The sequence below is a fragment of the Pagrus pagrus genome (genome assembly GCF_965226575.1).
Source record: "Pagrus pagrus genome assembly, chromosome: 3".
NCBI lineage: Eukaryota > Metazoa > Chordata > Actinopteri > Spariformes > Sparidae > Pagrus > Pagrus pagrus.
In genome coordinates, this window is record NC_140187.1 from 34,210,910 (window position 1) to 34,231,740 (window position 20,831).

General features: G+C 40.1%; 1 protein-coding gene across 2 annotated transcripts; it reads right to left on the minus strand.

The window, feature by feature from the left end:
* Nucleotides 1–1,695: 1,695 nt before the first annotated feature.
* Nucleotides 1,696–4,114, minus strand: LOC311254489 (transcription factor 15-like). Of its 2 annotated transcripts, none has more exons than XM_084348271.1 (2): nucleotides 3,418–4,107; nucleotides 1,696–2,328 (listed from the first exon to the last, which is right to left on the minus strand). In XM_084348271.1, exons 1-2 carry the CDS (start codon nucleotides 3,895–3,897, stop codon nucleotides 2,263–2,265), a joined length of 546 nt encoding a protein of 181 aa, XP_084204397.1. In that variant the 5' UTR covers nucleotides 3,898–4,107; the 3' UTR covers nucleotides 1,696–2,262. The 2 variants fall into 2 exon arrangements, with proteins under 2 accessions (XP_084204397.1, XP_084204398.1); XM_084348272.1 differs by lacking the exon at nucleotides 1,696–2,328 and adding an exon at nucleotides 3,085–3,241 and having other exon boundaries at nucleotides 3,418–4,114.
* Between the last annotated feature and the right edge of the window lie 16,717 nt (nucleotides 4,115–20,831).

The following is a 20,831-nucleotide window of genomic DNA, read 5'->3' on the forward strand; positions in this document are numbered from 1 at the left end:
GGTGCTAGGTGATATTAGCTGTGACTGATCAACACCACATGTGGATCCCAACCTGGGAGATTTACTACCAGAGCAGAGTCATGCCAAAGATCAGCCCTCAGATTTCTGTATTTTCCTGGATACTGCTTCCAAATGTCCCAAACTTTAAGTGTTATTCATGAAAACAGAAAATGAGCTAGTCTAGTTTCAGTTGCATTCAGGAAAATAAGGTGATGGGTTTGATTTGTTAAACATGAGAACAAACACATTTGTGAACTTAATACTGTATTTTTGAGGAGGTGTTTTTCAGCTCCTACACCAAACTTTAAACTCTGCTTCCTCCTCTCTGCGGTTGATCTTGTTGGCATGGCTCCAGTAATGTGCTACACTCCCTGATGGTCCCCATGAGTAATCATCAGTCACCACAATGGATCCAACAACACTAATTTGTGTCTTTCCTGTTTTGCCTTTACCTTTTCCCAGAGTTGAGTCTGATTCATGCCTTCCTAACTGGCAACTCTGCACCTACCACCCTGACAGGGGCTCTCTGTGGTCAGATACTGCTGGGATACAACGACTTCAGAGAGAGGAGAGATTGATTACTTCCTCTGTTGAGATTCCTTGTTATTATTCAGATGGAGAAGGTAAAACTTCAGTGGAAATCCCCATATAGGTTTCCTTCTCTGAGCAGTTACAGGCAGAAGTTGCCAGTAATGTTAAGTGGTTTATTCTTTGGGTGTGGAGCATGTGGTTTATAACCTTTAAAATAATCAGGAAAATATTCATTTGAATGGGTACAGTTGCATAGCCTACATTTTTGCAACTTCACTGATCTACAAGCTAGGTATGCAATGTTAAAGGGCCAGTTCATGATTTGAGATAGCTGACTGAGATTTCTGCTTCTATCCAAATACAGAAGCTCAGGATAGTCCACAGAACACGCTGTCAACATTCTTCATAGGGAATGTTACTTCATTAGAGAGTAACAGGGACACCCACTGTATTGGGATGGATGCAAAAATGTACAAAAACTGACATCTCCAAAACTGGATAAATCAAAACTAAACTACCTGCATGACAAGACAACACTGGTGACCTATGTCATTTTGTTTGTGCTTTTTGTTTTGTATTTGTTGTTTGTTTACAATTGGTTGACCCAGCACTTAACTTCACTGTGACAGTGGGAAAAAAGTGTCCTAGACATAGTTCATACAGTATTTTAAAGGATAAGTTCACCCAAAAAAGTATATTCAGTCATCATCTCCTCCCCCCATGCTGATGGAAAGTCAGGTGAAGTTTCGTAGTCCACAAAACATTTCTGGAGCTTCACAGCAAAACAGTGTTACAGCATCCTCCATGCAGCTCATCCAGTGTAATCCACATCTGTTGTTTGTTACTTCTTAATGTTTTAAAAGTCCCCAGCTACTTTAGTTGTTCAGAATATACATTTTTTGGGTGAACTGTTCCTTTAAAATACTGTATGATCTATATGTTTAGGTCACTTCTTTTTTTTTTCACACACAGTAAAGAGTTGGTTCGTCCAATTTGCAAAAAAGTATTTTTTTTAAATATGACTATAAAAGCACAAAAATATTTCCAGTGCATTAATGAAAAAAAAATCATAAAACCATTAAAGGCTGCGCAACAGCACTGCAACCTTTACGACTTCAAAACACATCTGACATTACATTCAAGGCAAAATACAGGAGAGCCATGTCTATGTAAAAATAAATTTTATTTCAAAGTAGATTACAACATGTAATGAAAAAGCAAACAAAAAAGTGTCCCACAGATATGTCCTTTTACACACAAGCTGCTCTGTCCTCTCTCACTAATCTTTCCTGGAGCTGTTTTCCTGTAGGCTGCAAGTCTGTTTGAGAGCCAAGCTTCCAGAAATCATTTTTAAGAACGATGCAAATGTGGGAGTTTGTCTCATCATTCCCAGAGACTCAGGCCAAGGCATATTCTGCTCCTGAAAGATCATTCACTGTGTAGAATTTGACCACCTGTCTGTTTTACCACTCCTCCTAACATGCTTGGCAAGTTTGTCATGTAGCACCTTTCCTCACTTTTACAACATTCCCTGCTGGCACTGGGTAGTACACTGGAGAGAGTTACTGTATCTTGCTGGAGACACACTGGGTAAAGTGGCCAATGAGCCAAACTCCCCAAACAGTCAGAGTGGTCCTACAAGACTGTAGCGGTGCTGAGATCTTTCTAGATTTGAATGGTCGGTGCAGGTCTGCTCTGAAGAGATCCAATCCTGTACCAAGTTGGACATTTTCATCGTCGACTTATTTGTCTCGCACTGCTCCCGTGCATTTTCACACAGTCTCGTCTGTCTTTCACCTGTGAACAAAGAGGGAAATCACTGTCAGTGACAGCTCAGACATCATCACTATGTGCCTATGGAAACATTTTTCACCAAAACACATTTTCTAAGCTCAGATGTTTTGATGTACTTTCCTGAGAGCATATAAAAAGGTTCAGTGTAATTACTGTCTAGAGCGGATAAAAGCACAGTTTCCTTTAAAGGACATCTTCATGCACTGAATGATATACAGCATCTATTAATAAGCTAAATCCCAACACAGAGTTTTGAACTCCAACATGGACCATGTCCATTTTTACTGGGGTGCATTGAGCTCATTCTAACCCCAGTGTCATAAACCTCCCTCTACAGAGGAACACACAGTCCAGTCAGAACTCTGATGAACTGTGGAAAAGGTTCAGACAAGCAGAGATGTAAATGTACTCAATCATAATATATATAGATATAGATATATAGAGAGAGATAGAATAGAATAGAATAAAAAGGCAGTAAAAAAGTATTTTTGCAATAAAATCCCTATCACTTATCCTTGAGGGTGTGTGTATATGACAGTACTAACTGGTTACTGCCATACTGTTCAGGACCACACTGCTTGAAAACCCATATTCAAAAATTATCATCAGGCAAAATGATCAAACTGACATCTGAATGCACTGACCTGCCCTTCTTCCTTCATGCTGACCACATTTATAAATTTGCAACTTTTATGTTCGTTCATCTATCCAAGAACATTGTAATGCAACAGTGGATATCTTTCCAGGAATATTGGGGTTTCATTAAAGATTCGGCAAACAAACTATCCATTTATAGTCAATGCAGGCCATGTTTTATTTAAATATCCCACCCTACATGTTTCCATCGCCAAGAAGCACTGAAGTCCCTCGTGTGTTTTGCTCAAACGATGGTGCAGGAGTGACAGGCAGACGAATTCTAAACATTGAAATGATATTGTGAATAGCTTTGCATGGTACACTGAATGTACGCAGGGATTAACACTACAAGATCTAAAATGACATATGTCACATGTGTTATACTTGGAGACGTGTTTGTAATATACCTGCCACTGTTTCTTGTGTAAATGTTTCAGGGCATGTGTTTTTTCTTACCCCTTTCCGTTGGTTGCTGAGGCAGAATGTGCAGATAGTCCGGGGCTGTCTGCCCTCTCCTCTCCCCTTCACCTCCTTGTAGACGGCACTGAGGCAGGGCTGACCGTCCTCTCTCCCGTCACCGACCACCAGCACGTTGGCCAAGTGTGAGATGTAGCTGGACGCCAGGCGCAGCGTCTCGATTTTGGAGAGTTTTCTGTCCACCGGTTCTGTGGGGATGAGTGTCCGCAGCGCCGTGAAGGCCGTGTTGACGTTCTGGGTCCGGTATCTCTCCCGGGCGTTAGCGGCGTTCCGCTGCCGCACTACACCGCCGGACTCCCGCCGGTAACTCCCTTCCGGTGTCCCGCAGCAACCGTAGCCCTGGTCAGTGCTGCCGTCGCTCTCGCTGCGGTTTCCCTCCTCGTCGTCCGACATCAAGGTCAGGTCGGCGGGGTAAGAGAAGGGATGCGTCGACACCGGCCTCAGCATAGTGAAAGCCATCACAAGTTGGAAGTGTTTCACAGGGGAAAACCAATCCCAGACTTCAAGTACAAAACAGCTGCATGCAGACAAGCCGTGCGTAAAAGTCGCTGTAACTCCAAGCTTTAGCCAGCAGAAGTCCCCCGTTTGTTGAGGCGCTTCCCCATAGGATGGTCCAGTAAGATGGTCTTCATGACAGGGAGGGCTCTTATAGCAGCTACAGTGGTCCCTCAGCTGTAAAGGAGGGGTGGATCACATGCAGGAGCTCCCATCTCCCAAATGTTTTGGTCCTAAAAGTCGCAGTTGAGCATGGAGAGGTGTGGACACTTACATGGGTTAGGGTTCACCAAAATGAGCCATTAGATTTTATGAGTGGAGAGCAAAGAGCGAACAGTGGCAGACATTCAGGCCTATGCATCTGTTCAGGGGTATGTGACACACACCGACTGTGGGATGATAGTTTGGTGACCATTTAGACACAAGAGCTCATGCTGTGAAAAGTGGTGCAACATAACTAAGAACATTCACTCAAGTATACACATTAGCCTAAGTTTGAGGTACTCAGTATTTCCATATGGTGCCACTTTATTCTTGTCCTCAACTACTTGTTATTATTTCTAATTATTATACATTATTTTTACTTCATAGGCCTATAATTTAGGCCCATATTTGGCAGTTAGTTATTGTAGAAAAATACACTCAGGTTCAAGTTTAAGGACTTTCTGTTCAGATCAGTGTGTCTAATACAATAGTGTAGGGTAACTAAATATTACATATATCTCAGTATAATGGCGTGCAACAGCAGCACAAACTACAGCCTCCTAACACCTCTCTGCACAGTAAGAAACCCTAACACTGTAACCTTCATGAAGCTAGGATCCATTGCTGGGCTGTTGTATTAAGGTCTGTATAAAAATTCACACAGTGGAGTGGATGCTGAACCTTCTTTGGCTTTATTAAAAGGCAAGGCACTCAGAGCATTATTAATATTTTATTTGGACACCCTTCTCCCCTATATCCCAAATTAATGTACATTACAGGGTGGGTCCTGTGTGCAGCTTCAACGTGTGCTCATACCAGTAAGCTCTGGTTCTGTATGCAAGTTCTGAATATCTTGAGCAGTTCAACTGATTGAAGAGTGTGAGAGAGAAGTGTGTGTTGAGATTAATGTGGAAACATTTACACTCGTCTAACACTTTTACTCAATTTCTAAAAAGTGACCATAATCAAATCAAATCCAAATCAAATTTTATTTGTATAGCCCAAATTCACAAATCACAGTTTGCCTCAGAGGGCTTTACAATCTGTACAGAGACGACACCCTCTGTCCTTCGACCCTCGATTCGAGTGAGGAAAAACTCCCCAACCCCCCCCAAAAAAGCCCTTTAAACAGGGAAAAAAAATGCGGAAGAAACCTCAGGAAGAGCCACAGAGGAGGGATCCCTCTCCCAGGACGGACAGACGTGCAATAGATGTCGCATGTACAGAGCAGATCAACGAGATCACAATGTATACAATTATATAGTAGCTACTTACTGCTAATAGTTACTGCTACTGGATAATGTTGAGAAATATAAAGCCCTGGTTCATCCCTGAAAACATTCTTCCTTTTGTGATGCAGTCCTTCTCCCAATAACACTTTATAATGACCATCATTAATAAATGGTTAATTTATAGGTAATTAAACTTGAGTTAACAGTTATTAGACTGTTAACAAACAGGTTTTGTACTGATGTTTATACACCTTTACAATGTCTTAATAAATGGTTTATAAAGCATTTTATTGTTTGTTAACAGTGAAATAAATATTATCTGACGTTTAATTAACTATTATTTATTAATTATGTTTAATATAAAGCGTTATCTTTCTCCTGTAATAATTTTTGTACATTTTTTTAGGTGATGCACCTATTAAACTTGAAATTGGGTGAATGATCAGAGTATAAAAATTTAATTTTCTAGATCAAACTGCCCAACAACTGTTATAATAATTAAGTATTTTAGTATAGTAGTTTGCATTACATTTAACATGTATCGTTAATGAATGAGTGAAAATAACCCCACAGTATAACAACATGAGTGAGTGCTTTTTGATACATTTAAGTACATTTGGCTGACAGTATACTACTGAGTAACATTTTTGAATGCAGGACTATACTTTTACTTCAAGCTGCTTCAAAGAACTTCAATTTGTGTTGATTGTGGCGGCCTCTGTGGACAAAAGATGACAATGGTGAAATTGTGAAATTGTTTTAGTGCCATACCACCAGACTACAGAGCAGTTTCTTTGCTTCTCGATTCATCCTCAGAACTCCACTATAAAAATAGTTTTACTTTTATGGCTTATCTGACTCAAATAAGTTGAATCCAACCTGGTAACCGGCACTAAGAATAACCATAAACATTATACTGAAATAACCAGTCTTCTCACTGATGGTCTCATTTGCTTATGTAGTTCATATAGGGGCATCAGTATTGAATTGAGACTGTTTCATAGCCAGTTAATAGCTGTTCTGAATAGGATCTGAATACATCATCCACCAGTACTTGTGAATCACATGCCATGGTCTGTACTCTCTCCTGTTTGAGATTTTTTCATGACGTGATGAACAGCCACTGCACCACCATCATGAGGGTGAACACCAATGAGAGAACAGTTTTTGGAAGAATGTTATTCATCGTTCCACTGTATTCCCAGAAGGTTCTAAGGTTCCTGAAAAGGGCTCGAACATACAGGAACTTTTCTGGGACATATGGCATTAGAAGTAACAAGGCTTTAGTGACTTGTGGCCTTGCAGACATCTCCTGCATGTCAGCGCTTTGGACTTTCCTCTCAAATTCAGAACTTCCCATGAACCCAACAACAGTTGTTGTTAAAGGTGAATTTGAATGTTGCCTACTTTGTGCAGCCATTATCAAGACTGAGTACATGCTTCAAAACCTTTTCATGTATTTTTTTATTAAAGATATATCATGTATCAATTGATCAGATTGAGAAATTTCTTTAAAACCACAAGCATGGTTCTATCTTTAAAAGCACAAGTAAAAACTACTAAGCATATTTTCAAAGCAGTATAGGAGGCTTGCACATCAACTATGTATTTGCGGAGATTCTGGAGACATAGCGCTGGCTGCTGCCCTCAGAGGGCCAGTCTGATCAGTGGCTCTACAGTTGCCCTGTTTCAGTGTGTCTAATGGGTTAAGTGCTGTGGGTAAATAAACACTCAGCAGATGCTGGAGGTGATCAAGCCTGAACGTTCTCTGTGGAGAGCGAGCAAATGGCTTCCAGATTGACTGGTGCTCTTGGGGGGGGGGGGGGGGGGGGGGGTCGCTGGAAAAGGGAGAGAGTGTCATCCAAGGGCCTGTTTCTACAAACACAACCCCGCAACACATCAAACCGGGACACCAGCGGCCCCTGGCCCCCAGCTCAGCTGCACCAACAACAGTGACCTGTACAAAACCTGGTTCCACTCATAAAGCAGGGCACCATGGTGTTTTACCACGCGTGGCCAGCCAGCAACACGACCCTGCTGCACTTTCTCTCCCCCAACACCATCACTGCTTCACAGTTTGGAACCGTAAATACTTTAACCCCCAACCCCTCACCCCCTGCATCAACTTAAAGGAATGCCATTAAATGGCTGTTGAAGTGGTTAAAGTACTAATGAAGTGTGTGTTTTGGGTGGGATGTGTATCAGGGAAGATGTGAGAGTGGTACTCACTGACAACTTCTGACTATTGTATTTGGTTTGACTCAATGGGTTTTGAAGCTGATACCAATATCATGAGATGAAGCTCCAATTAATGTAGTATAGTCCACTGTTTCCAGGTAAGGCATATTGTTCATTCCAGGGTAGAAAAGACTTGTGAAATAGCAATTAAATCATAGTGGAATGCCAAACATGCACAACACAAGCTTTCAATAGGTGTCTGAAGCCATAGTAGTGGCATTACTTTAGGTGAGTGAGTGTTATTCTCATGTCACTGAATTGTTCAGATAGTGTTAGATGACTATAAGGTTTAAATCTGCAGTAATCACTGTTTTAATATGAACACTGAATTACATTATTATGTGTAATGTGAAAGGTGACTTACACACCTATAAATATCATCCAGTCCAGCTCTAGCTTTTTAGCCAGTAGGTAATCTTTGAAAGGATGCGCCTTCTCAGTGTTTTGTTTTGTGTTGCTAAACCAAAATGATATATTAACTGTTGAATACCAGGACTGGGAGTCACAGAGTAACCCACGATATGATACTACTGTATCACGATACTTTACCCATGGTAATAATATTATCGTGATACATTAATTCTATGATACAAAGCAAGACAATAATCTACGATACATCACAATATCTGTGTAAAAATACTCAAAAAAAGGCTAAAAGCAGGAATTATGTATTCATCACTGCGTTGTGGACTCAGTTTCAAAGAATTTGGCAAGTGAAATGAAACAATGTACAAGGAAGTGCAAAGAGTCTTAGCTTAGTGCATGTTTAACACACGCATGTTTATCTTCAACTGTGTCCAGTTGAAGAACGCAGCTGCTTCTAACCACATGAACACAAACACCCGCTGCATGGCCCTGGCTCAGCACCACACATCAGATAGACAAAGTTAGCAACTAGCCGCTGAATACAGTCAACGTCTAGTGGCTAAAGAGCAAAAATATTACTATTTTCAGGCACTAATGGAATCCAAAACAGACCTAAGTGGAGAATGAACATTAGACTTAGATGTGGGTAGATACACAACTTAAACAAGTAAAAATACTAATAAACATAATAAATGCTAATGTTGCTCTGTGTATGTGAAGATTTGTTTGCTAGTATGTCAACATATAAACATTATATTTCAGGGCTGAGGGTTTGACAGCTTGTACCCCCAAGAGACTAAAAAGTCTGTTAATTCATTGATTTCTGTGACTAATAGAGCTCTCTCACTGCAGATATGCCCAGCAGGAGAAGCACAGGTGGATCTTATAACATGAACAATAGCTGCACTCTATTCAGGTGTGCCAGTTACAGAGCTGTGGTACTGTGCGTGGCTAATTGGACAACTACATGGCCAAACCTATGCTTTTCCTGCTGTGACAACTGATAATGTCTGCCTTGCAAAAGATCTTTTAATGCAGTAGATTTTGCATTTCATCAAGACTTATTTTCTGGCTAAAGTTGAAATGCTGACTGAATTGTCCTGAGCACAAAATTGATTTTATTCTCCCTGAGAGGGACAGGAGCTTGTCACCCATCAGTTCACAGATTGGTTGATATCTTATTTTTAGGTTAAGACTAGTACAGGCAATGTGGTATTTAACTATAACTATATGTTAATATAAAAATGTACAACATAAATAACAGATCCCTACAAAGATGCAGATGCCAGACAAAATAGGGAGGTTTTCCCCCGCTCTCATACACAGTATGTAGTGATGAGACGATGAGCGTATGGCCTGTCAGTGTGAGCTGTCTGCTGGGAAAGACTGTGGTCAGATAACTTGACTCATCGGAAACAGCTGCACTGGAGAGAAAAGAGCCTCCTCCAAACAGCCAGCTGCAGCCTGCTGCAAAAGGCCTTCTTAATGATTTATCTTTGTGAGTGTGTGTGTGTGTGTGTGTGTGTGTGTGTGTGTGTGTGTGTGTGTGTGTGTGTGTGTGTGTGTGTGTGTGAGTGAGAGAGAGAGAGAGGAGAGAGAGAGAAAGTGTGTGAAAGTGCTTCATTAGATGAAACATAGCAGAGACCTACAGGAGAGAGAGTAGAAGCGTAGTTTAGATTAAACTTCAGTGTACATGAAACAGCATCTATCAGTATCTCTCTTAGCTACTGTACATCTGGAAAAAATCCAACACAATACGATTTTGTTTTTGTCCTTGGGCTAAGCCTTTGTAGCCATAATGTTGCAATGAACTTGCCTGTATTTTGCCTAAAATCACCTGCCACTCATTCAATTTAGTCCCTTTTTAATAAACATAATATAAACATAATAGTAAATAGAAGTTACCCTAATGTGTTTTCTTTATTTTGAACTTTTCGTAGCATTCTTTGAAGACATGTGCGCAGCACCATAACATAATTCATTCATTCAGCCCAAATTAATTTGAGAACTTGTAATCATGAGCTCCTCTAAATTTAAATATTGTGACTTTAAATAATGAGCATAGTTCAAGTTTGTAAAGAAATGTTTTAAATGTACACATACATAACATATTGGTGTAGTTCCCTGCATTCACTGCATGTGGATTAAAACTGTCCAGTTAAAGAGTCAAAGAGTGTGACTGTAAATAATGTTGCAATCAGTTCTGATGAGATTGCATTCAACAAGTTCATTACTGAGCTCCTGGATCACAGCGACCTCTTGAAAAAGATGTCAGATGGGACAAGAAACACAACCAACAGGTTGTAAACAAAGCTATCTGATGGTAGTTACATGCTCTACTATTTCTTGATGAACAACCATTTGTCCATCCATACAGGATAAAGTCAGCAAGCAAAGGTCAAAGATGGTAAAACAATGGTACCAACCTGGTAACCTTAGTGTGGTCAAGAAGTAGTTCCAGAGCATAACTTCCCCTAAAACCCCAAATTGTCATTTTTACATTTCTGTCTGTGTACTGATTAGGCCCGGGCGAAAGTTTAATATCAGTCGATTACTATTCATTATTGATCATTTTTATTGACCTGTCCAATTTTTATCCTTTGTTAAAGACCAAGCAAAAAAATGTCGAATTCAACCTCCTTATTTTGAATTTAACTGCTTTATCAAGGCACACAGGTTATAGTTATTTAACACAACAATGAAAAACACACAAATAAAATCACACAAATCAAAAATACTGCCATACTGACCTGTCCTTTTTTTAATCACCATTTCCTCATTCTCTCACTCTAGTGTTAATGGGTTCACACAAAATATAAATTCCAACAAAATATTGCTTTAAATAAACAAGATTTAACATTTTCATAAAATTGTGAGGCGCTCCTACACAATCATTTTAAACTTTGGACAGCAAGGCCAATGGTTTCCTCTTGCTTCCAATCATATGCTAAGCGGAGTTTATTGAGCCCTCCCTACCGGTGCTCTCACCTGACTCTCAGACAGAAAGCAAAAAACTGGATTTCCAAAAATGTTGAACTATACTTAAAGGAGAACAAAGGAGCTACAGTGCCATGTTGTAGCCTTGTAGACCCTCAGTTAATCCAGAAGATGGCTAAATGACACATTCATTCTTACAGACGTCTCTTCTGCTCAGTTAGTCAGTGCTCCTCATGTAGAGCAAAGCTACTGTAACCCCGAGAATGGTGGCAACAGTATTATCTTTCACTTGACCCTCAGTATGACCTCAAGATAAGACTCAACCCTCATCTGCCACTCCTCTTCCATCTTCTCCCCCACTTTTTTGCCTAATTTCCCTCCAAAAGACGCTGATAGTCTTTCACAGCTGCTGTCAGTCTGAGCAGCTCAGGCAGGTGGGGCGGTGTGTCAGTAAAAGTTCACCAAATGGCCTCAGCCACATCCGACACTCGTTTTGAAGCCTCAACTTGACAAATTCCTCATTTGAAGATGCCAAGTTGTCTTTCATTATGAGATGACATCACTGTTAGAGATTGGTCCCGAGTTCCAAATGGGAAAATCGCAGTTATATACTGTAGTTGAATTTTTTGATTTGTGTTACACTCGGAGCCGCTAAAGGTAACACCAGAGCTAAAATAAACACCCAAGGCTTTTTTATGTAGCTAATATCTTAAAGAAGCAGGTGTTCCTTGATCCTGGGGTTGATGAACTAGTGTGTCATCATCTCCTAAGGGATCTGCTAAGGCCCCCAAACAGGCAGAACATCAGTTCAACTCCTTGCTATACAGGAAGTTGACTCACACGCAATGATTCTTTTGGAGAAGCTCACCCCTGCCTTTAATGTCCACTGGGCTGGACTTGACAGTCCTCCGGCCGACGTCTGTCGGCTTCCTCCAGGGTCACCTGGGACCTCTGAGCAAAGGACTCCGCGGGTCAGCAGAGTTTATCGCACCAGAGAAATCTACAAGTTGGCCATAAAACCTTGTCTGACATGATGTAACAGACATGACTTGAGGTCTGATAAAGGAGGCTATAAAAAGACTCATCCGTTTTGGCCTTGAGGTCATTGTGCCTGCTCTGGACACGATGCTCATATCCTCCATGTTGATTGGCAAGCAGTGTTGACCTGCAGTAGTCCTCCGCTTCTTTGTCTGTGGTGGAACTTTTATGTTTGCAGACATGTACAGTAGAGCATGATTGCTTGTTTTTATGGCTATATCCTTTCCAGAGTGTGGGCAGAGGACATACAGAGGTCAAGTGAGCCATATTATTCATTTTATCATTTTGTCCTACAACTATAGCCTAATATTTTGCTTAGTCTGTAACATGCCAAGTTAAAAAACAACTCAGGTGATGTATTTATATTATTTGTTTTGTCTAGACAGAAGTTCAAACCTATATGTTAAATTTACAGCAACACAAAACAGAGACAAGCAGAGCATCTTGACAGTCAAGAAGCTGAAGATAGTGAACGCTCGGCATGTGTGCTTCGCAAATGACTTCAGTGATTAATTGATGATGCTCTGGATTAAATTTCTGGCAATAGACTAATCCATTAATTAACTATTGCTTCAGATAAATTATATCAAACAGTAATGGCTTTTAGAGCTCTTGTGGGCAGCAGGACAAGCTGCAAACACAATACTGACATTATTATCACTTTTCAACAACTTTAATAGCTAATAGCTAGCTAGGCAGCTATTTATGCATCCTGACAGACATGGAACAACATACAGACATCTCTTGTCCTGTTTTTGTGCACATGATGAATGTAAGTCCAGTATTCACCCTCTTCTGTGTTTTTGATCTCCATCTACTTCTAAGAAAATGATCTTCTCTAGCTGCTGAATGCTTCACTATGTTCACCAGCCAGTCTGTCTCTGTTTTTTGGTGCTGAGCAGGTGGTGTAAAGTGGGTTCATCAGGTTTTTCACTGATTGTTACAGACTTTTGTCAGCAAATGTTGGCTGGCTGTTTTACCACACTGTCTAATTTTACTAAGTATAGTAAGAGTAACTACAGAGGGCAAGTTCTGAACAACTTGCGGTTGTGAATGCTCGCTGTTGAAAAGCTGATGCCAAATGCACATTGCTGGTTTTAATTTTTATTAATAATGACAAGAATATATGAAAAATGTATAATATTTTAAGGTTTTTGAAGAGCTGAAGCTATATGCACATTGCTGACTTTGAAAATTTTGAATGCCCAGAATATTTTTAATAATATGAAATATTTTAGGGTTTGTTGAAAAAGGAAGGCCAAACTGAATTGGTGGCTTTAAATTATTTGAAGTCGCATCTGAAGACTATTAAGCATCCTAATAGTTGGGTGAGCATGAAGGATTCAAAATATACTATGAGCTGTGAGCCACACTACAATGCTGGCTTGAATTTGTGTCGAGAAGCTGCCGATGGAGTATGAAGAGATGTTACAGTGAGAGTGAATCAAATACTCTGAATGGGACTGACAAGTCCAGTAAATCTCAATGTATGAAAGATTGGGAACATTTACATATTTAAATGGAGTTTTTTTTGGCTTGAATGAATGAAAAGATAATTGAATATAGTTCAAATGTTGGAAAATGTACTATGTGTGTGTGTGTGTGTGTGTGTGTGTGTGTGTGTGTGTGTGTGTGTGTGCATGTGTGCGGTCATGTGTGCACGCTTACTCGTACATATTTGACTTCATTTTGGTGTGTGTGTGTGTGTGTGTGCCACTGTGTGTGTGCCACTGTGTGTTATAAACTCGTTGATAAATCTGTCTCTCTCTGTGTTGGCCCATTTGTTATCTGTTGCTATGGCAATGGTAACTAAGTTGGTCGTAGTAATGGACAGAGAGAGTTGATTTGATAGTGATTTTAGCTGAGGCTCACCTCACATTAGCATGCTTCTCCCTCAAAAACAGTAACTGCTATGACTTGAATGACATGGTTAAAACAGCGAGAATCTGGTGAGCACTATACAGAAATTTCTGTGTGTATAGTCAAAAATGTCTGCCTCCCAATATTTTATCTCTCAGTTGAATGGGACTTAATGCAGCAGTTGGTAAGTTCTCCTGTTATTTAAAAGCCCACTGAGACAAAACTTTTTGTCCAATTACCTCCATAAGCCCATTCTTGCAAGCACGTATTTTCCTTCAACTGATGTTAAAATTACGTAGGTGAAGTGAAGATTGTGGAAATGAGAGCGAGTTGAAGATGAGGAATTTTTTTAGGTCCTCCCCACTCTTTCAGTTGGCTCCTCCACTTTGGCTGTCAACATTCCACCCTAAGTGGCTGAAAAGTTATTAATATTTGAAACGTGACTGTGCAAAAAACAATGAATGCCATGAAAAAGTTGAATCGATGTGAGAAAGTCATCTTTGTGAACGTTTCAATGGAGTTTCTATGAGAATGTATGAAGGCATAAGAAGAGTTTGAAAATTAGTGGGTTGGAAGGGATTTCTAAATGACTTCCATTGTAATTGCGATACAAAAGCTTCAAAGAAAGTAGAATATTTTGAAAAGTTTTAATGGGTTGTGAAAGATGAATACAACCTTGAATGTAGACGAATTATGGAATATTTCAAAGTTTGAATGGAGTTTCTATCTGGAAGTGTAAATGAGTACATCTGTCATCTGCTTGAATGGGAAAAAATGGCCGAAAAACGCTGAATATCTCTGAAATTATGATTGATATCAATGAGAAAAATAGAAGCAGTCGATGCCAAATCGAGACAATTATTTTGATGTTTGAATGGAGTGAATATGTTGAAATAAGATGGAAAGAGTTAGCAGACTAAAAATCAGACTCGGAAGAAAGTAGAGGAACAGCATTCACAACCAATAAATAATGTGTATTTGCAGAGTCAGATGACAACTCTCTGTGGGTGTGTCATTATGAGCGACTTCTGGTCACATCACACACCGTTATTTAATTGATTGTTAATATAGAACTAGAATATTTGTATTTCCTGCGAAAATACAGTGTGAATGCTGACAGCTGAAGTGATTTTGAAAAAACTGCTGAATATACTGAAAAATTATTGCCTGAAATGCATAAAATTATAATGCATTGCCCTACACTGCTTAAAAACCCTCGTGTAGTAGTAGTAGTAGAAGTAGAAGTAGTAGTACAAGTAGTCGTAGTAGTCGTAGAAGTAGTAATAGTAGTAGTACAAGTAGTAGTAGTAGTAGAAGTAGTAGTAGACGAAGTAGTAGAAGTAGTAGAAGAAGTAGTAGTTGAAGTAGTAGTACAAATAGTTTTAGCAGGAGTAGTACAAGTAGCAGTAGAAGTAGTAGTAATAGTAGACATAGTAGTAGAAGAAGTAGTAGAAGTAGTAAAAGAAGTAGTAGTTGAAATAGTAGTAGATGTAGTAGTAGAATTAGGAAAAGAAGTAGTAGTAGTACAAGTAGTAGTACAAGTAGCAGTAGAAGTAGTAGAAGTATTAAAAGAAGGAGTAGTTGAAATAGTAGCAGATGTAGTAGTAGAAGTAGTAGCAGAAGTACTACAAGTAGTAGTAGTAGCTGAATGTATAATGAGGCAGTAGCAGAACGAAAGTTGAAAATTTCTCAATAGGAATGAATGGGAAAAAATTTGCGGAAAAAGCTGAATATTTCAAAAGCTGAATATTTTGATAGCCGAACGGTTTCTCTGGCTGAATGTATGCTGAAGTGGTAGCAGACCGAAATCGAAACAGTCTAATCTACAGTTTGACGTACATCATGTGGAAGAATGTTGATCTGAAGTTACTGGTTACTGGTTTTAATCTTCCCATCAGTCTCAGTTGACCCTGTTCTCCCCTATAGTGTGTGTGTGTGTGTGTGTGTGTGTGTGTGTGTGTGTGTGTGTGTGTGTGTGTGTGTGTGTGTGTGTGTACATATGTACAGACATGACTATGTGTTTTGAATGCTGGCCATTGTGTCTGGAAATAGCCATATCCAGTCTGTTGAGACACATACTTGCATTTCCCCAGAGGGGTTGGTGGTTGGGGGCCACCAAGGGCTCAGCCCTGTCTGGTCTGGACCAGCAGCCCAGTTCTCATGACACCTGACCCAGAGCACATCCTGTGGTCAGGCCACAGCGTTGTGCTGTGAAGGGCCAGGATCTATTTATGTGGGATAAATAAACTAAATAAACTTGTCAGGTGGGAGGAGGACACACTTTAGACTGGTGTTGCCAACACACCTTGCTGAGGATTTTCATCTTTTGAATGATGCTGTTTTCATTAACACATTAATCCTCTTGTTGTGTGTAGAACTGATGCTGGGGAGGTCAGGTATTGGCTTAAGTGTTTAAATGATTGCCCCCTCTGCTGGTCAGGGGAAGCGCTGCACTGATGGAAAAATAGAGATGATCTTTGTTCACACTTCCATTGTGACCACATTCAGAGGCTGGTTCGTCTGAGGCACATTGCCCAAACACAGCCAGACTGAACCTCTGGCTGCTTCCTGTATGAGATGTTCTGACCCAGATGGTCTCAACCTTAGGGTCAGACACGCCAAAAGGGGTCACAAGATAGTTCTGAGTGGTTGCAAAATAGGAAAAGTGAAAAATTATTTTTTTTTTACACAAAGCTACTTTTTTCCTGATTAATTGAATCTTTGATTTTTAATGGCGCCAGGCTTCTTCTTCTTCTTTAAAAAAAACAACTTTTCTTATTGGATTACCAAAGTAGATATGAACATTCAATTTCCATACAGCTACTCATTCAACAAACCATCTTTTCTTTTCTTATTCTTAAATAAATAAATAAAAATAAACAAGTAAATAATTACTAATAGTAAAAAAAAAAAGGTACAGATTTAGAAATTAGAAAAGGGAGTAGTTAGTAGTAGTAAGGCAAACAAAGCAAAGCAATTGTGCTCAATCCAAGACATTAGAACAGGCTGTACTATTATGACAAAAGGGGATTATAAGTCTTTTCAGATGCATTAGAAAATTTGAAAAAAGTTTGACAAAGTGCACTACCTCTTTAATCCAGCTTGTATGGCTGGGGGGAACAGAGGATTTCCACCTCACTAGTATCATCCTCCTAGCCAAACGAATTGTGAATGAAACCATGCCCTTATTAGGAGTAGAAAAACTAAGCAAAGGGAGCAGCACGTCAAACATAGCTGTAATAGCATAAGCAGCAAACCTCTGCCCGATTATCTTAGAAAAAGTGTCAAAGACATCAGACCAAAATGTACTTAAAGCACCAGAACATGTGCATATAGTTAGCTGGGGTTTGTTGGTATAATGCAGGATCTTGCACTTGATAAAACTGTGTTTAGTATAAATAGAAGATTTGTGAACCCTCCAAAGAATCTCTTCCCAAACATCACCTGGAATTTCCTCCCCCAGGTCCACCTACCATATGACCTTGAGGACATGATGGGAGTCCATACATATTTAAATAAATGATTGAGATCACCCCCTTCGGTGAAGGAAGAGGTTTCAAAAAATGTCTGCAAGTGGTGCCCCTGATGGAAAGTGTCTGGAGTCCAAAATGGCATCTAAATTAAACCCTTATTTGAAGACTGGAGGCAACAATCACATTTGTCTTGTAAATAGGGGTAGAAAAAATAAGAGGTGAATGTAACAAGGCCTGTTGTTACAGGAGAAGTGGAGTTGGCTTCATTAACTGACAAAATTGGAGGAGCCGTAATATCCTCATATCGGAGCCAAAGATGCAAGTTAAGTTATTAAATTCGCTGCCAAATGATAAAACTGAACATTTGTAAGCACCATCCCACCCAGTGTCTTGGGCCTCTGTAAAATCTGATGTCGCAGCCTAGTAGTCTTTTTATTGCACACAAAGTTCAAGACCAGACTATCCACCTTGAAAAAGGAGAGAGGGAGAAAGACTGGCAGGCACTGAAATAATTATGAAAAACAAGGGAAAATATTCATCCTAATGGTGCATTAGTCAACTTTTCTGAGTTTTAAAACGTTTTTAAATCAATTTTAAATGCCAATGAGTGAACAGGCTGTTAAATGAGTGACTGACGTCATGCTCGCTCCCGAGTGCCTTTCTCAGCTAGCTTGTAGCTAGCAACAGAGCATCGCAAAGTGGAGTCCACTAACAAAGCGATCAACAACACACACAACACACACACCTAGGGCTGGGTATCAATCAAAAATTTTCGATACGGGCACCAATACCGATACCTTCACTTCAATACCGGTTCCTGAACGATACTTTTTTTGATACCAATTTTATAATATTAATTCTAACACAAAGAATATTACACAACACATTACAGTACAAATCTTGAGTTTTATTTTTCAGCTGTTTTACAGTGAGATTTACAGTGTTTGATTTGATTTTTTTCATTGCAGGCAACACAAAACATTTTTTTTCAGCTTCTGGCCCCTGCAGTATTTGCAAAACAATGATTTTGGTGTTCACTGTCTGATAACTGAACAGGTCCATCACTCAACAAAATATAGAGAAATGTCCCACAAAGCAATGTCACATGACCAAACAACTGTAAAGTAGTAACTGGTCGTGTCTTTGGCAACTTATATGAGGAAAAGCCTCTGTCCTCCTGTCTGTCCGACCGACTCTTCGTCACATTTCTGGCCGAAAAACAGTCTGTCCCCGTCAAAAAACTTAAACTCACCAACTGTTTGTCAACCCTCCCGACCGAGGCGCCGGCTTTCTGCGAGAATTATACTCTGGTTCGTCTTTTACGCCGGAGCTGCTCAGCTCTGTGTGAACAACCAACGGCGGAGAATTGGCGAACCGCCACTGCAGCGATAATGCGGCGTCTGTGTGAAAAGGGCTGGTAACTTGTACTTGTGATGGTAACTTGTGACCTTTGCTCGCACTGTACGCCGAAATCATTTTCCCGGTTCGCACGTACATTTTTTTAGGGGCAAATGCAAGTAAAATACTCGCAGTATAGAGCTCTGCACAGGCGGACTTAAGTGCTGAGAGGAGGATGGTCGGTCCACTCGTCTTGCAGGCAAACACTTCCTGCATGCTGCAATCACGTGTAACGTTACAGCCAATCATCGGCAGCATTATCAGATCTTGATTCCGTGTTAACCTCTGGGAACCGAAACTTGGCACCGAAAGACGAGGCATATTTTGATACTCGGTACTACAGAAGCATTTCGGTCGGTGCCATAAAAGAACCGAAGTTTGGTACCCAGCCCTACACACACCCCAACACAGACTGCTCGTAAGCCCAAAAAAAGAGAGTAATATCCACTGAAGCCAGTCTGGCCAAACGGGAACTGGACAAAAAGTAAAGTAAACATCGGAGGTGCATTCGAATCATGGAGGGAGCTACTATGTTTTGAAGCTCCTAAATGACGCAGATGTGACTTTCTTCTTGTTAGACAGGTAAGATAACATTACAGCAAAGCATGTGAATTATTGTGTGTGTAAATAATTTGATATTGTGGCTGTTGTTGTCTTGTTACCACAGGTTAGCCAGGTTAGCTTTCTTGCTAACACTGCTGAACTGCAAAGTAACTAATGTAGCAAGGAACTGTGTTGAGTGGATAACGTCAGCTAATTCCTCCGGACTCCAGGGGCTTATACAGCTGGAAAATTGGCTGGCTTGTTTGAGAATTACTTTGCCAGATCAATGCAGCGTCACTATGTTACCACTGAAATGTCTTCTACTACACCAAGTGATAGCTAAGCTAGCTACTGCTATTGATGTGTGTGTGACAGTGAATACAATGTTTTATTGTTAAACATTCGCTATTTATATAACAATAAATAAACATTGTAAGTATATTTATAGGTTACATCAAAGTAAACTAGTATTACCAAAGAAATGATGAATGCATAGACTACTGTATGTATCTATCTCTCTACAGCATGTTTTTCAGAAGCTGTAACTCTGTCGTTACCTGCACAGGTTGTAAAGCCACCTGAGACAACTTGTTTAGTGAATTCAGGCTCTATGAATAACAACTGATTGACTGACTGCTATAACCGACGTCAGTTCAGGATTGTCTTCGAGACCAATTCAGTACAGTTAGTTTAAAATTATTCTATTGTATTACGCTGAAACGTTAGCGCATCTGTTCAGCTAAATGAGAGTTGAAAATGAAAAAATTTAAAAAATGAAATTGAAACTGGCAACTCTATAATTAGGTTATATAGGTTATAACTTGTTCACTTAACGTTAGCATTAGCATGCAGCAAATTCAGCTGTGCTGACACTGCTGATGTTCACGCTGAAAGCTAGACGAAACAGCCAGTTAGCAAGCCAACGCCGACGTCTAATATGAATGTACAGTATCATGCAAGAAGTGATTAGTTCAACATAAACAACCTCACGTTATATTGTGCTAGCCAACAAGCTAATAAAGATGTTACGGTTTATAAATACAATTTCTAAAAAATATAACATTTGTCAAATGGTAAAAAGTGTAACTTTACTTACCTCCTCTATCAACATGATGTCGGCCAATCTTGTGTGGTGACGTTGCTGTTTTGGTCGATGGAGGGCGAGCACGACCGCGAGAGTGAGCAGCAGAATGCTGACTGCACGTCACTTACCTGCTTGATCGTTAAGGGAACCATTTTTTGAATCTTATCTAATGTCCCTTTAATAGTGTTGATTCTACCGGCAACAGACAGATTAGGAAGGGACCGTCGCTCAAAGTCTTATGTCATTTTTGTAAGAAAAGAGACAACATTTGGAAAAAGCCTTTGGAAGGTGGCAGGAGCATTTCTCAACCCAAAAGGCATGACGGTGTACTGGAGAAAGTGATCTGGAGTGACAAACGCGGAAATTTCGGATGCCCGAGGTGAGGTATCTGGCACTCAACTTCCGCTCCACCTCATGGACCACAAAACTTGGCCTGAAGACAAGAACCAACAACAGGCAGCAAAACTAACACACTGTCACCTGGGTGAAAGTTGCGAATGAGTGTGTTTTTATCATACTGTTTCT